The sequence below is a fragment of the Chamaea fasciata genome, unplaced genomic scaffold (genome assembly GCF_029207755.1).
Source record: "Chamaea fasciata isolate MVZ Bird 193981 ecotype frontalis unplaced genomic scaffold, bChaFas1.0.hap1 SCAF_3, whole genome shotgun sequence".
NCBI classification, from domain to species: Eukaryota; Metazoa; Chordata; class Aves; order Passeriformes; family Sylviidae; genus Chamaea; species Chamaea fasciata.
In genome coordinates this window covers 107151739-107167808 of record NW_027094088.1, presented here as the reverse complement: position 1 = coordinate 107167808, position 16070 = coordinate 107151739, and the positions used below count along the sequence as shown (strand labels likewise).

The following is a 16070-nucleotide window of genomic DNA, read 5'->3' as shown; positions in this document are numbered from 1 at the left end:
GTTTTTACATAATATGACATGAAATTCATATGATGTATATGATTGACCACTAAACTGCTAAAATCTTTTGGATGGGACTTTGAGCTAGCTTGCCCCCTCTCCTTCATCTTACAGCTGGACAACAGATAGCAGGTTTGAAAGGAGCTGAGCTTCCCTGGTGAAAACTCCTCCTCTCAAGAAGATTAATTTATTTCTGTGTTTTCTGTCTACAGCCCAGAAAGGCAAGCAGAGAAGCAAATGACCAAATGGTATTTGGAAACAAACTCTGAAATCAAAAGCAGCTTGTTTTAGAACATTTTCCTCTTCAACTACTTTGCTTGGAATGCTGAAGGTGAATTAAGATGAGAGGATGCAGCAGCAGGGATTGAATCAAGCAGCAATTCTTATAAAGTTCAGGAGTGACTTAAGGAATTAGTACTCAAATCTTCAGAGCCCTTCCTGAAAACCCAGTGACCTGACACAGAAGGTCCCAGCCTTCGGGGACTCCCCAGGGACAGACGTCTGAGGGGGTGTCCACCTGTCAAAGTGGGGGACTCGGCAGAAGGGATCTAATCCAGCTCAGCCGAGGTCGGTCAGCGAGCCCAGGGGCAGGCAGGGGACAGGGAGGCAGGAGGGGAGCAGACAGGCACAGCTGGTGGTGACAGCAACCCCCTCCATCAGTGCCTGGTGGGAACAGCAGCTCGGATTTAGGGTTATCTGATCACCAGCAGGAACTCTCAGGGAGGTGGGGTCACCTTGGAAGGTGCCAGCATTGTTGTTAGGCAGGAAAAGCAACGAAACTGGAAGAGAAGACTGCGTGGATGGTTAGACTTGATGATCTTAAAGGCCTTTTCCAACTGTAGTGATTCCATGATTCTGTGACTGGTGACCAGCTCAGCTAATGACCGCCAGTAACCAACCCAATATGGAAAATTTGGGCTGCCCTCATTACCCTTCAGCAAGGACAAGGAATTGGACATGGTTTGGCTTACAGAGCAATACCCAGTGACACATAACTCTGTTATCCTTCTCTTTTCTTCCAGTATTTGTTGGAATTGCCTGTGTGCAGGTGGGGAAGTGCTGTCCCTTATGCACCCAGCTGGTTTAATTCAATCTCCCATATTCTTATTACTGTATTTGGACGTTACCTGGAAGAGAACCCCTGGGAATTAACCTGGCCCCTGTTACTTGCAATCAGTGGGAAGGCAAGAGGTTTACAACAGATTAGCATTTAATCTGAATGCTTGTCAACATAAGAATTTGATTCTTTCAGTCACATGTTCTGAACATGCATAAGGCATACACATCATTTAAAACTGACAAGAGACATATAAATCTCTCATTTTACCGCATCAACATTGACCCCTAAGAAAAGAAAGTTACAAAAATCATCTTACCCTGCACTTAATCCTCCATTCTTTTGACTTACAAAAATATACCCATTTTCTCAACAAAATTACAACAACATTTTATTTCAGATAATGGACTAAAATAATGAGATTTTCAAAATATAAAAATAGTCTGCTTCACTTAATCTACAAAAGCTTTATCTTTTCTTTTGGCAGTTCCCATTGTTGGTACCATATGCAGAGTGAGGACTGAGTACATTTCAGTGAGATAAAGATCACAGTGTCTCTTTGGAGAAGAAGAAAACAGTTTACAATCAACCAAGTTTACCTTCCAAGAGTCTGAGTTCTGACTGGGTGTTATGCAATTTTAGAGACAACTGCACAACTGATCTAGAAATAATATCTTAAGCTACATTCAAATGGCTCCACTCAACCCCAGCCAGCAGTTTCTGCAGCCCTTTTATCACTGGGCTAATTATTCAGTTCATATAAACTGACATGGACCCACTGCCTTGTAGCTACAGATTTATAGCAGCTGAAAATATAACCTATTAAAAAACATTAACAGCCTTTACTGGGCCTTCCAGTTATTTTCAAACATGACTATTCAGAAATACACAAATATTACAGAATAAATCAAATGCCCCAAACTGTTCTCTGTGATGTTTTGGAGTTATGTGATATTGCTACATAACTTACCTACTTCAAAGTGCTTTAAATCTCCTATTTCAAATTCCATCAGACTCAAAATTGTAAACAGGCTTATGGTTTTTATTGTTGTAAACACATATGCCTCAGGCATACATATCTTGGTTTGTCCAAAAACTGAAACAAGGAAGAGAACAAAAACCCCCAGCCTTAGATGGCAAGTCAACAGAAATCTTAGATGCAGTTAACTCTTACCCACACACACTCAAAATATATCCTTAGAAGCTCCTCAGAATTAAGCACTTTGAGGAATTAGGACAGTTCATAAGGCCTTTGACTTCAAACTTGCCTGACAAGGTGTCAGTATCAAACTTAATGAGACGCTCTGTGGTTGCACGTGATTTTACCTGCCATTTTAAGTGTCCTTCAGCAAAATCTTTCCCAATTTCCAGTCTCAGCACTGTGAGCCACTTCCCAGGTGGCCCTGAGCAAGTTACAGGTGACCACTTCCTCCAGGTGCTCCCAAACAGCAGCAAGCCTGTCCTCCAAAGGCACTTTGGTACAGCAAAAAGGCACTCACAGAGTCACACAGTGAAGGCAGTGGGATTAAATTCATGTCTTGTCTTGCACTGTGCTATTTTCTTCAAGGTGAACAAACCTCTTGAATTCCTCACTCTCTCTTCCCGATTTAGATACGTCTTCAGAATCCCATCATTTTAGCTTAAGCTTGGAGCCAGTCTCTGGAGATCTCTGAACCTGCACTGGCCACAGAAGCCAAAAATGAGCAGGTCTGAACTTCAGTGCTCCAGAAGGTGCCTGAGATTAGGTGTGTCTTTCATTTAAGAAGTGTGCTCAAGAGTGTAAATCTATAGTAGAAATGAGATAATGTATCTAAAGCACGATAACATCCCTGACTGAAAAAAATCACCATTTAAAAGGCAGGTGTTGCCTCATTATTACAAAATATGTGCAAGTTGAGATTAATACCCATGCCATGGTGTTTTGTGAGGCAGAGAGCCTACACAATGTGAGAAATGGGTATGGTGATTTCTTAAAAGCCAAAATGTAAAGAAATTTGAATTACATAATTTTTGGAAGAGAATACTGATTTTTCGTATCCTCAGGGGAGACGCTGATTTCGAAAATTTTAAGTTCTCATTCTCTGACAGAGATGAGTTTACAGGTTTCAGAAGCAAGAAACAACAGTAATGGGAAATGCAGGGTTCTATTTTCTTATAGAATCTATAAACATAGATTACCTCAAAATCTCTTTCAAAAAAAATGGAAAAAAAATCCACAAAATATGTCTGCACCAGTGATTTGCTTAATTCCAAAACAAAATAAATTTTAACTTCATATAGTATACTTCAGGTTCCCAAGTGCTTTCCAAACACAATGGTGTGCAAGTTTTAGGTAGAGACTGTGCTCAAAATCCACCCCAGCCCCCAAGGGTGAAGTATATTGTGAGTTAATATTTTGATGGAGCATCATAAATTGGACAAAATAACCCTTGTGAGTATTTTCCAATGCAGAACCCTCAAAAATTCTCTGGTCACATTTACACTTTTTTTCCCCTCCTAAAGTTACAAATGCATAAAATCTCCCACAAACAAGATCACAACTTCCCATTAATCATTGAAAAAAACAAAAACAAAAACAAACAAACAAAACCAAAACAAAACAAACAGAAAACCCACAAAAAACCCACAAAAAACCCCCAAGCCTTCAATAGCTTGCATTTCTGAACATGTGTAATGTCATTTTTAGCACAGTGCATGGAGATATATGTATATTTGCCCAATGGAGTCCTCACTTGATTTCATTACTGGCTATGTCAGAATCATCCTTTGTCCTTTTTAATAAAACGTGAGCAGAGAAATGACCTGGAAAACTCTCACAGTTTGTTGGTGGGATGTGAGTCTGTATTTGGGAAGCCACTGCATCCAGAGCTTTCAGACAGAGGCGTCCTTTTTGTGGCTGTCCAAGTTCTCTGTGCTTTGATGGCTTCTCCTGGTAAAAGCAGAGCAAATAATACATGAACATATTTCTGGCTTTCACTGCTGACTAATCAAGCTGAGTCTGGCAATCCCAAACAGTTGAGAACCTCCAGCAAGATGCAGTTGTCCTGGACAACGACTGAAATTCCTGAACAGAGGAACCACTCCCATATCAGATTGTTGAAACAGTTCCCTCCAGTCTGCCCAGAGGCCTTTGCCATAACTGTCAACCCCACGTACATATTTTGGATATTTTAGGGCATGAATTGGTCGCAGGCACCCATGTTTAGGTTTTGGAATTGACCCCTTGGCAAGGAAATCAGTTTCCAATCCCAGGAAATTGGGATAATAAAATCAAGACAAAAGAACAACCTATTTTTTTGGTATTTTTTTCCATCAGTCTGCTAGGACTGTCCTTATGTATGTCCTCAAGAGTTGACAGAGGTGGATGAGTTTGAGCTAGACAAGATTTTCCTTGGAGAGGGAGAAAAAGGGAGGAAAGGAGATTGAAAAGAGTAAAAGGGGAAAGAATAGCTCAAAGCTGACCTGTTTTTTCCTCCCACAGTCTTTTCTGCCTACGCTTCTAAATGGTTTGGATGTTTCTTGCATCCCATAAACACCAAGAATGCAGTCAACAATACCACTTTCTTCTATATAAAAGTAAATTGTAACTATTCACATTTTCCCCACAAATTTAATCTATGTAGAATATTCCTCACTTCTGACCTGAAACAATGTACCACAATAGTGCTTTGTGAGCCACTCCAGAGAAAACGTAAAATAGAGCAGTTGAAATTTCTGATAAATGGTCCTCTGCGCAGGTTTTACTGCACTACAAAGAAGAGATACTGGAACATGTCATGGTACCATTCTGTTAATAATTTGACTAAGAGCATGTGGTTTCATTTTGTTGTAAGGAATATAGGGATTCCTTACAATAATAATTTTCCCAGTATGATTAAGAGCTGCTGTGGGGTGTTGCTGCTATTTTACTGCCAGTCCAAACTTACCTTAACTCTTCAAGGGCAAGCTTTGTTTCTTTCCGACTTTCTTCAGTGATCGGGTAGAAAAGGAGTATAAATAAACCTAAAAGGATGAGGATGGCAGGGACTGCTCCAATGAGGAGTTTCAGTGTGAGGATCACATTATCTGACTGTCTGCATATCCCTGGCTTGTATCCAGTAAACCTAAACAAATGGAAACAAGTGGTGTGTCTATGTCCAAAGCTGAAAGGCTGTTGTTCACCTGAAGGCTTCCTTCTCCCCACCCTGACTCTTCAAGACTTTTCCCCCATTTTCCCTACACCTCTCTTTTTTCCTTCTCCTCACTACATTTCAAATTGTGTTTTCCAGCCTAATTTTAGTGCTCAACTTCAGATAACTGCATAAATTTCTTGTTATTATATGTAATATTAAAGTCAATTATTGCTGTTGAAATTAGTCAAATTACTTGCATACTTTTAAAGAAAGGATTGTGGAATCCCATGTAAGCAAATAAACTGATGCCCAGCAAGTTCCACCTGAACATGAAGCAGAACTTCTTTCCTGTGCAGTGACTGAGCACTGAACAGATTGCCCAGAGAGGCTGTGGAATTTCCCTCACTGGAGATATTCCAGAACCATCTGGACACAATCCTGTGCCCTGTGCTCTGGGATGACCCTGCTTGAGCAAGGAAAGTTGGAACCAGACGAGCCACTGTGGTCCCCTCCAGCCCTACCCATTCTGTGATTCTGTGGTTCTGTGAAATTAATCTGTTGTGTGTTTCCTATTAATATTCAGCAAAGTATTCAAGCTCTGCTTTAAAAGCATGCAAGTAATTTGACCAATTTCAACAGCAATAATTAACTTTAATTTAAACACACACTTAAGCACTCATCTCAAGGTAGACAAATTTACTCAAGTGCTCAGAGTTAGGTACACACACTTCACTGATTCAGGGCTTCCATGCAGTCCCACAACTGCTGAAATACCCAAATTCCTATTCCCAATTTGTGGAATGAGTTTTTCCTCTGAACATCCATCTAATGAGAGCTACAGCTCATTTGGCATCACTCTGTCTTCTGTGCTCTCCCACAAACATCTGCCTTGGCAAATTGCTAGGACCCAACTGGAATGCAATTGAAAAGGGGCTAATTGGGGAACAGCGAATTGTTTGAGGGTTTTAGCAATAAGCAGCAAAATTCCTAAGCCTAAAATGTTCAGCCAAGCATTGCCTGTTATTTAGCAATTTCAGCTCAAGGCCCCAAAGCAAAACACACTGGTTACCAAAACCTAATCTGGAGCTGAGGGCTAGGTTTCCCTTCTAAGTATTATTTTTTGTGCGCTGTAGCAGGGACAGGCACAGGCCCCTTCTGCCAGGTCTTGCACAAAGGCAGGGCAGGAGATGCCTGGACACCTTCTCAGCCTGTGGGGTCAGAACAGACAAGACACAGTGGAAAGAGACCATAAACCCTCTCCTAAAGTGATGCAGCCTAGGTGACAGGCAGAGCTGTGAGAAAGGCTGTTCCTGACTCTGATCAGTATCCAGCTCCCTAAAACCATGCAGGAATTGTTGATCCTTTCATGCTGAACAGACCTCTGGCACTCCTGAAAGCACTCAAATCCATGCACAGTCTTAAAGGCTCATAGAGATAGTCCAGGTGCAACAGGGAATGCACAAAGCACCTCTATCACCTCTGGGTGACTTTCATCTGCTGCGCTTTCATGTTTAGTTCTTTATTCATATAAGCCACTTAAATTTACATGAGTAATTGAAAAGAGGAAAATCTGAAGGGAAGTCAGGTTTTTCTGAACAGAACCATGTCAGGGCAAGTAACTTAATGCTCAGTTGTCTGGCCTAGATGGCACCAATCCTGTCTTTAGTGGTCAGCCATCTGGAGCTGCTGGCACTTTCAGGCTCAGGGCGCGAAGGCAATTAACTCCACAGGGTAAAAGTGTTGTAACCTCAGAATGCTTTCAGAGTAGATCCACTAAGTGGAAACACAGTGTTACTTACTCCAGTCCTGCTGCAGAAATTCCTAAGCCAATTCCTGCTGACATCTTGGTAAAAAAAACATAAGAAGAATAGAAAATGGTTTCATGTCCTTTCCCGTGGGGATTCTGCAGGCGAAAGTTATCAACAACATCAGGCAGCATTGACCTAGAAGTGAGCAAGATAAAAGAAAAACTCAAGCCAAAATTTCTTTTCAAAGCCCAAACTTAATGAAATAGAGCAGAGCCCTCCTCCACTTTTAAACTGATTGATGTAGCCATGCACATGAAAGAATCCAGTTCAAAAGGTTCTGCTCCTGGAAAGGAGGGCAAAAAATGTGTAAGAAAAGCATGGCCACATATTACAGTGTAGAAAATCACTGAAAATCCATCAAACACTTGAGAGTTGATAGAATTTCCTACTCTGCCTGTCATTTCAAACAGAAGTTGTGATATTAAAAAAAGAACAACAAACACCCCCCTCCCCACGTTTCTTAAGATTTCAAGGGACTCTGAATGTCTGAATAGTTGCACTCTGAAATAACTCTTTTGACAAGGCAACAACATTTTCAGAAACCAATGAAACCTTTTCTCTCTCTATTTCAAACAGACTGAACTGTAATAGGGAACTAGAATGGAAGCTGCTTTAATGTTAATTGTGTATTGACATCTTATTTCCAATATATGTAATCATTTACTGTTGGAAAAAGAAAGGTCTTCTCACCCTCTGTGCAGAAAAGCTTACATAGTTGACAACTAATTTCAAACTATGTATTTCATGGTCTCTTGGAGTTTTCAGGGCATGGTACAAACAAGTAATGAAAAACAGTGCTCCCAGCAATGGTCTTGCTTTCTGGTTAATGTGATCTCAATAACAATTATTTAATCTTAAGAGGAGATATCCTGCCATGCTCATTCTTGAGTTGTTTCTCCCCACTTATTTTCAGTCTTCAAGAGCAAAAGACCTTGAATTCTTTTTTTCTTTTAATCATAACCTTGTGTATTTGCTCTATAACAGGGGACTACTCAGGCAGGGATATACAGAATCAAGGAATGGTTTGGGTTGGAAGGGACTTAAAAGATCATCTCGTTCCGGCCCCTTGCCATGGGCAGGGACACCTCCCACTAGCCCAGGTTTCTCCAAGCCTCATCCAACCTGACTTTGAACACTTCCAGTGATGGGGCATCCACAGCTTCTCTGGGCAACCTGTTCCAGGGCCTCACCACCCTCAGAGTAAAGAAATTCTTTCTGAAACCTAATCTAAATCTGTCATCTTTCAGTTTAAAGCCATTACCCCATGTTCTATAACTACGTGCCCTTATAAAAAGTAAGGTTAGACATAGTTTGCATTAAGTCTCCTCTGCTACCTTCTTAATTGCTCAGTATTAATTGATTTGCCAAACTTCATTATTCCTGAAGCAATGTTATCACACGTTGTATAGCTAGTTAGATTATTGAATAATTTACATACTCTCATGTACAAAAAGCAGCTACAGTTATGGTAGATGTAGTCTGTTAACAACAGGGCAACCAAGGTCACATCACTGCAAATAGCATCCACTATAAAACAAAAAAAAGATTCTTAGAAGAAGTGACTCTTGCCATATTCTGCCTCTTTTAAAGGCAAATTCCACGCAGTAGTACATACATGTAATGCAGAAATACAGTCATTTCCCACCTCAAAATGTAAAATTTTCCTACCATGGCAACAGAAGAGATGCTGCAATGCTCAGACCAGAGATGAAGGCCACGAAGTAAGCCAGGATCAGGTTTGGAATGGTCACTAGCATGACTGCAAAAGGAATCATCCACTGAAGAAGAAAAGCATTATATCTTAGTTACAGCATGCACTGCTCAACACTACACAGATTGTTCCTTTCAAAATACAAAACTATGTTACAGAACAGTTCGCACAGGGCAATGTCTCACACTTCAGGATTTTGATCAAACTGAATTTCCAAAAAGCCCTGAGACAATCTGTACTTAACTATACAGAATAATTGGAGAAACATAAGGCAAGTGATAGTAGTATTGTCTCTGTTAGCAGTATTAGGGCTACAACTGAACTAGTAAATTAAACAGACCCAAGAGCCTATTTACCAGTCTTGAAGCCAACTCACAGACCCTGGCCATGTTCACAGTCCTAAACATTCATGGTCTCCAAAAGACCTGTGGCCATATAAACACTTTTTGTGAAGAGCCCTTAAGTGATTGTTTTCCAAACTGTGCTAGATAGAATAATATAACGGTTTGGTTTGAATAGAACCCTTAAAGATTGTCTCGTTCCAGCCCCCCTGTTATGGGCAGGGATACCTTCCACTAGACCAGGCTGCTCCAAGTCCCATCCAAGTGTTCAAGCCCTGGCCTTGCACACTTCCAGGGATGGGGCACCCACGTCTTCTCTGGGCAGCCTGTGCCAGGGCCTACTCCATCCTCAGAGTAAAGAATTTCTTCCTAGTATCCAGTTTAAATCTACCCTCTGTCAGTTTAAAGCCATTCCCCTTTGTCCTATCACTCCATGCCTCTGTAGGAAGTCCCTCCCCAGCTTTCTTGAAGCTGCTTTAGGCACTGGAAGGGGCTCTAAGATCTTCCCAGATCCTCTTCTTCATCAGGCTAAACAACCCTAGCTCTCTCAGCCTGTCTTCATAGGAGAAGTGCTCTAACCCTCTGATCATTCCTGTGGCCCTCCTTTGGACTCCCTCCAGCAGGTCCACAACTTTCTGAGGCTGTGGGTCCCAGAGCTGGATGCAGCAGGAGGCGTCTCATGAGAGTTGGAGCAGAGGGTCAGAATACCCTCCCTCAGCTGCTGCCCATGCTCTTTTAGAAGCGTTTGGTTTTGTAGGCTGCAAGTGCACATTGCTGCGTCATCTCAAGCATCTTGTCAACCAACACCTCTATCTCTTTCCCCTCAGGGCTGCTCTCAATCCATTCACTGCCCAGCCTGTTTTTGTGCTTGGGATTGCCCTGACCCAGATGCAGGATTTTTGCTTGGCCTTCCTGCACTCCATGGGGTTCCCACAGACACACCTCTCAAGCCTGTCGAGGCCCCTCAGGATGGCATCTCTTCCCTCCAGTGTGTCACCTGCACCACACAGATCAGTGTCACAGCAAACCTGCCTCAGTCCCTTTCTCCATGTCACTGACAAGGATGTTGAACAGCACCAGTCCCAGTACAGACCCCTGGGGATGACACTCTTCACTGGGCCCCACTTGGACATTGAGCCACTGACCACAAATCTTTGGGTGCCACCACCCAGCCAATTCCTTATCCACTGAGTGGTCCACCCACCTAATCCATGGCTCTCCACCTTACAGACAAGGAAGTCATGCAGGACAGTGTCAAATGCTTTGCACAAGTCCAGCCAGACACTGCTAGTTGCTCTTCCCTTATCCATGAACACTGATAATTCTCTGGAGATTGCTAATCAGCTGGGGTGAAGATTTTTCTGCCAGTTAATTAACAGAGATGACCAAATGTCCATTTCTATTCTAGGCCAGTTGAACTATTTACTATTAGAGACAATGCCTTAAAACATCCTCACACTGCATTTCAAGGGGAGTGGCAGGGCTTCAGTGGTGATTTTCAACTGTAAATATACTATTTCATGGATCACCTTCAGTCTTGAATGAGGAGAAATTTGCTTTCATTTTCAATCACCACTTAAAAGCCATATACCTACTCAGCAATAACTAAACCCAAAAGTCAGAGTGGTTTACTGCACTCCCCACAGCTGGATCCACTCATGACATTGCATGACAAGCCACAGAGGTTACCCTCAAAACCAAATTAATTTGGGATGCTTGGGATTTGTTTTCTGGCAGTAGTCATAGTCACCAGATTTCTTCAACTTCAGCTTGAAGCAATGGACTTACAGGACTGAAAATCCACTTTTTAAAATGCTGATTGAATGCCTCCTGCCCAGCTGTCCTATACCCGTCACATGCTCCATCTCCCACGCCTGTGAACCACAGGCACAGCAGCACAAGTAGAATCCAGAACCAGGGGCTTATCCACAGGGCTTTTTAATGATGGGGGATTAGTTTAACATTAAGTGTTTCAATCCTCTATACGTGCAGCTTGGGAGCTGAGGGTATGAGAAGAGCTTTCACAGAGAGTGATTCCCCTAAGCACTGCTATTTACAGTTCTGTATGATAAGTGGTTCTGGGAGTCCTGGAGTCTAATCCATTATGTTTATGTTTTAAATGCATTTCCCATCTAAAGCATTTGCTCCCAAGCTAAGGAGGCAGAAAATAACCTTTCCTGACTGCAAGTTCCCAGCACAGGCAGCTAATCCTTGCATTAGCCCAGCGTTGTGGCAAAATCGTTATTTCACCACAAGAGAGCACTCCAGCAATATCAGATTTTATGTTGTCTATAAGCAATTTTATGACTGCCTTATGCTCCACATGGGGCACCCACTCAGAAACCAAAGCACTTAAACAAAATTCTAGATCGATAATAATAATCACTGTAATTGTAATTTCCTAGAGAAAGAGAAGCAGGGCCAGCAGCACTGAGGTTACAATGCCCTAAAGTCTCGCTCATGCAGTTGCAGCACAGCCATGGGGGCAGTGCTCCCACTGCCATAAACAGCTAATGCAGCTCCTTCTTTCTTACTTGTAAAGCACATACTCTGTTATGGGCATCTGCTCCTTTGCCACACGGCTGCTGCCCTCTGAGTTATCAACAACATCCTACAGTTATCCCGTGCCTTCCATCCATTCCCTGACAGCGCTCTGCAAGGTGACCCTGCTGGGATGCTGAAGGTGGAACTGGTCTCTGCAGCAGCATGTTATGAAGGGCAAATCAGGAAAAGGTGCAGCGAGGATGTGAGTGGAAACAGGATGGGAGAGTGGAAACGGGGCTGCAGAGCCAGGACTCACCCAAAGGCATCTCCCCATGCTGCACAGTGCTCATAGATGGCAAATAAACAATTGCATATCTGTGAGGAGGTGCTCTTATTTTTACTAAATCCTGCAAAACCCACAGCCAAAAGATATTATAGGCTAGGATGGAAGCTAGAGTTATGGGAGAGAGCCATCTTTGTTTTTAGACACCTTGCCAAAACTATGAACCAAGAAGATTCCACACCTCTTAAAATTTCTCATGACAACTTCACCTCCGGTCACCAGCTGAGATTTAGTGAGTGTAAGTTCAGTGTTTGCCCTGTGAGGACAAATGAACACAGCACATGGAAGCTGAAGGAAATAAACAGAAGAGAATATTTTCTAGCCCGCTGTGGGAAGAATGCTATCAAGGATCCTGCTTGGGAGCAGGATAATTCCTGATAATTCCAGAAATTCTAGGCTTTAAACTTCTAGGAACTTGAGATACTTATTAGTATTTAGACTTGTTGGTCACCTGTTTTGGAGGAATGGGTAAAAAGGGAGAAATATCAGTGGAAGAAACCCAAGGTTCTTGTTTCTTATCTACCAACTTCTAAACTCTTTGAGGGCTCTCTTCAAGATAGAATCACCTTAACAGGAAAAATTAATCTGGAGCACTGTGACCTTTTTTTTTTCAGGAAACTGAATTTCTAATCATATGTTCATCCTGAGAGCTGAGTGAGGTTTTAGAGAAAAAAAAGAATTGTTTTCTTCTATGTCTCCTTCCCTTCCAGAAGAACATTCCCCAGTGACAAACTTGGGAGGCTTAAACGATGTGCTTTTATTTTATAGTGGGAGAGTACAGATTAGTTGTACAGATCACACAAGGTGGTAGGGTAGAAAGCTCCTGTGATGCATTGTCAGACACGAAATCCATCACTGAGCACACACTGAGTCCCCTGAGAAATGTCTACAAGGTGAAACAGAGAGGTGGCTTTTTTCAATCCATCCCCCACTTAGACCATAACAGTTAAGCAACTCAACTGTAAAATTAAGTTAAACCATGTTTACAGAGGTGCTGACAGGCTTTCCAGTCATGTAAAACTAAATTTATAGAGCCAAGTTGGTTGAAGAAGGCATTTTTTGTGGCCAAGTAGACAGAGGAGGAGATTTCCTAAGGAGGAAATCTGCATTCCCAGGTCTAGTCAATGGGCCAATACTGCTTTTGGCAATTCTCTTTGCTCAAGTGGTAAAAAGAAATAAGGATGAGGCTCGAATTCCAGATGCCTACTTCAAAACACATAACAATTCAGCATATTTGGAACTTGGGTTTTAAAGTTACTTCTGATTCTCTGGAAGTCATTACAACACAGCTTTTAATTCCAAAAATTATAACTGTTCAACTCTATTCAATAACTGTCACCAGACCTAAATTTTTCAGCTTTGTTCAGATTTTGACATATAGCTTTGGGCTGGGTTTTTCAAGTCCTCCTGCTTTGTTGTGCACAAGGCAATTTTTCTTTCCTCTTTCATAAGTAATTGAAGGTAAACAGGGGGAAAATGGGGAGGAACAGGCCTATACAATAACTCACCGAGGATGATGACAGAAAATTGCTGCTGTCTGCACTAAGTAAGGGACTTAAAATAATCCATCAGTGACAAGGGCAGGCTCACTGAGCTGGCTTTGCAGAGCTGTGTCAGAGTTAAACTAGATTTCTTTTCCCAGGTAGGTCACCTTTTTCTTTACTTCACTAATAACTGTCCCTCCCTATTCAGAGGGATGTGGATGCTCCTAGAGGGGGTGTGTAACAGGCTTTTGTTTCCTTCTGTGGGACTGAATTACCAATGCAGACACCTCAGCAACATATAACAAGACAAAACAAGCCTTGCACAACATGTAACTTGACAACATGAGGCAATTCAGATCTGAATTTCTAAAACCTCATGGAAGCTTAGTTCTGAGAGCTTCAAATGAAGAGAACTTGTGCAGATTCTTAAATAAACTGGGACCTCCCTCTGGCATCAATCCATTTCTCAAAAGTTTCCCTTGGAAACTTGGAATCTGTCTGAAATTTGGTATAATGATTTAAAACAATCTCTGGAACTGAGCAAATTTCACATAGATTGAGGGTATAAGCACTTGAAAGAGCTCCTGAAGTGGCTCCAGTTGTCAAACGAAATGAACACAAGCAGAATTGTTTTTCTCAGAGGATTTGCTTACCGAAATCCCACATGCTGCACACTTCTTGCCAAATCTCTGCAGAAACTTCTGCCAGAAGGGAACACTCAGGGCTGCTGATACCTACAAGGAACAAAACCCCATATCTGTACTGTGCTTATTTCCACTGTCCTCTTCAGCTGCAGAGCTGCCAGACATCTTTTTGTCTAGTACATAAATCCTGAAAGGAAGGTGAACATGCAGATTCTTGTTTCTCCTCATACTTTGAGTGACTTTTTAAAATCAATTGTTAAGCTACCCATCAGAGGGTTTTCTACAGTCAAATCTCAGAGCATAGTGTCTTAAAATTTCCTTTTCTAATGTGAGCCACAGCAGTCAAAGCTGTGCTCAGTCATTAAAGTTCAAACACACTGCAAACAGTCACACTTTGTGCTAATGCCTCTTGCCACATGGACTGAACCTGAAAAATGATGAGTGAATTTAGCTTTACCCCATGGTACAGGAAGAAAGCTGAAGTGCAAAATAAATCTATCCTAAGATGTACTTAGAGTACATAACCCATACTGTGTGTCCCTTCTTGGGAACAATCTGTAAGAGAAACTGTTTCTTGCAGTCAACATTACTGTTTCAGACACTAAAACATTCACCCACAGCAGAAGCAACCACAAGCAACATAGTACCTATGCACTGAAGTACTGCCATTTATTTAAATGTCATCTAATTGTTAGTTATATTTCAATCTTTACTTACATTAACTCTACTCTCTCTTGTCTGTCTTCTTGGTGACCGTTATTTGCAGAGCCTTAAGATACCCAGCACTCCTCCTTTGCTCTCCAGCATCTTGGTTTTAATGGTTTTGGAAAAGATATGTCTTATAATGTGGGAAAGGATAACTATCACCTAAGCAAGTAGAATTCTACCTCTGCATGTCAAGAAAAAAGATTCTGAAAAAAGATCTTTTATCATACTTCCAATTGCTCTAGAGAGGAATCTTTGTATTTCTGGATATTTTAAATATTTATCCTTGCAAGCTGTCTAGCCCAGAGGAGTCATGTGTATGAATATGCAAACTGAAGTTGTTTAATTTCAGCACATAGAATTGTGGAAAGGGACAAAGGAGGTAAAATTCCAGATCTCCTTTTTAGAAGAGCTTCTGCCTTTTATAGAAGCTGTGGCTTGCAGGTAAAACCAACAAGGAATGAATCAAAAGCTCCAGAACACTATTTTTCAGAAATGCAGTAGGGAACACCAGGTTTATTTCAAACAGACAATGCAAAAGATAGTGCAGCTTCCTAACAGCTCTGCTGAGACACAAAACTCTTCTTGTCTTCTGTAATTTTGTGCCAAAGCCCAGCAAGAACCAGGTAACATTTGGGAGAGAAGTACAACTCACCAAGATGGTCACCACCAAGTACTGGAAGTGATTCCGGAGGCCGGCAGCGTGAGTGCAGAACAGGACAAAGTTTCCCTGCTCCAGCTGTGGAATTGAAGACATTTGGTGACCACCAAAAGACAAAGGAAAATTTTAAAAAGACAAAAATTGCATCACACTTCATATTAGTTAAATATAGTTGGTGACTGATTTGTTAAATGCAGGGTTTGGGAGTCTCATTCTTCCCTTGACTGCAACAATTCAAAAAAGCAGTAACTGTCCCATTATTGCTGGAATAACACGCCAATAACACTGGGGCAAGCAAGAGGTAAGCCACACCTAATAGAGCATAAAATTGACCCAAACAGAAAGCCCTATCAAAGGATTCTGTCTCGAGGCTTTATTCCCCATGTCCCAAATGCCTCATGTTGTCACAGCTGCAGGCTACTGCAAGAAACTGCCCTTACTCTTCCCCAGCAAGGCCATAAATCTTTCTCCAGATGCTCTCACTCCAAAACAAGTAACGTTTCAGCTGTAATAACACTCCTGCCAAGTTCCTGTGGTAAAGCAGCTGGTTTTGTATGCACCCTCAGCTATGGAGTGTACCTTTGAGTCACATATCCCCCTACATCTGAATTCTCATCAGATGGGAGGATCTAACAGCATATAACTGTGTTATATGACAGGTGGAGCCACTGCCACCACCACACTTCTGTAGAACTCAGAGGGATTCTGAACACCAGAATA

At 41.8% G+C, this 16070-nt stretch overlaps 1 protein-coding gene across 1 annotated transcript in view; it reads right to left on the bottom strand.

Annotated features, from left to right (window-relative positions):
• Positions 1 to 1978: 1978 nt before the first annotated feature.
• MFSD2B (MFSD2 lysolipid transporter B, sphingolipid) overlaps positions 1979 to 16070 on the bottom strand; it is a 38491-nt gene continuing 24399 nt past the window's right edge. Inside the window, exons 9-14 of the mRNA XM_066180566.1 lie at positions 15345 to 15428; positions 13994 to 14074; positions 8646 to 8755; positions 6969 to 7112; positions 4984 to 5160; positions 1979 to 3986 (exon numbers count right to left, since the gene is read on the bottom strand). Of these exons, the coding sequence (XP_066036663.1) occupies positions 3929 to 3986; positions 4984 to 5160; positions 6969 to 7112; positions 8646 to 8755; positions 13994 to 14074; positions 15345 to 15428 (654 nt within the window). The 3' untranslated portion in view covers positions 1979 to 3928. The remainder of the gene's footprint in view (positions 3987 to 4983; positions 5161 to 6968; positions 7113 to 8645; positions 8756 to 13993; positions 14075 to 15344; positions 15429 to 16070) is intronic.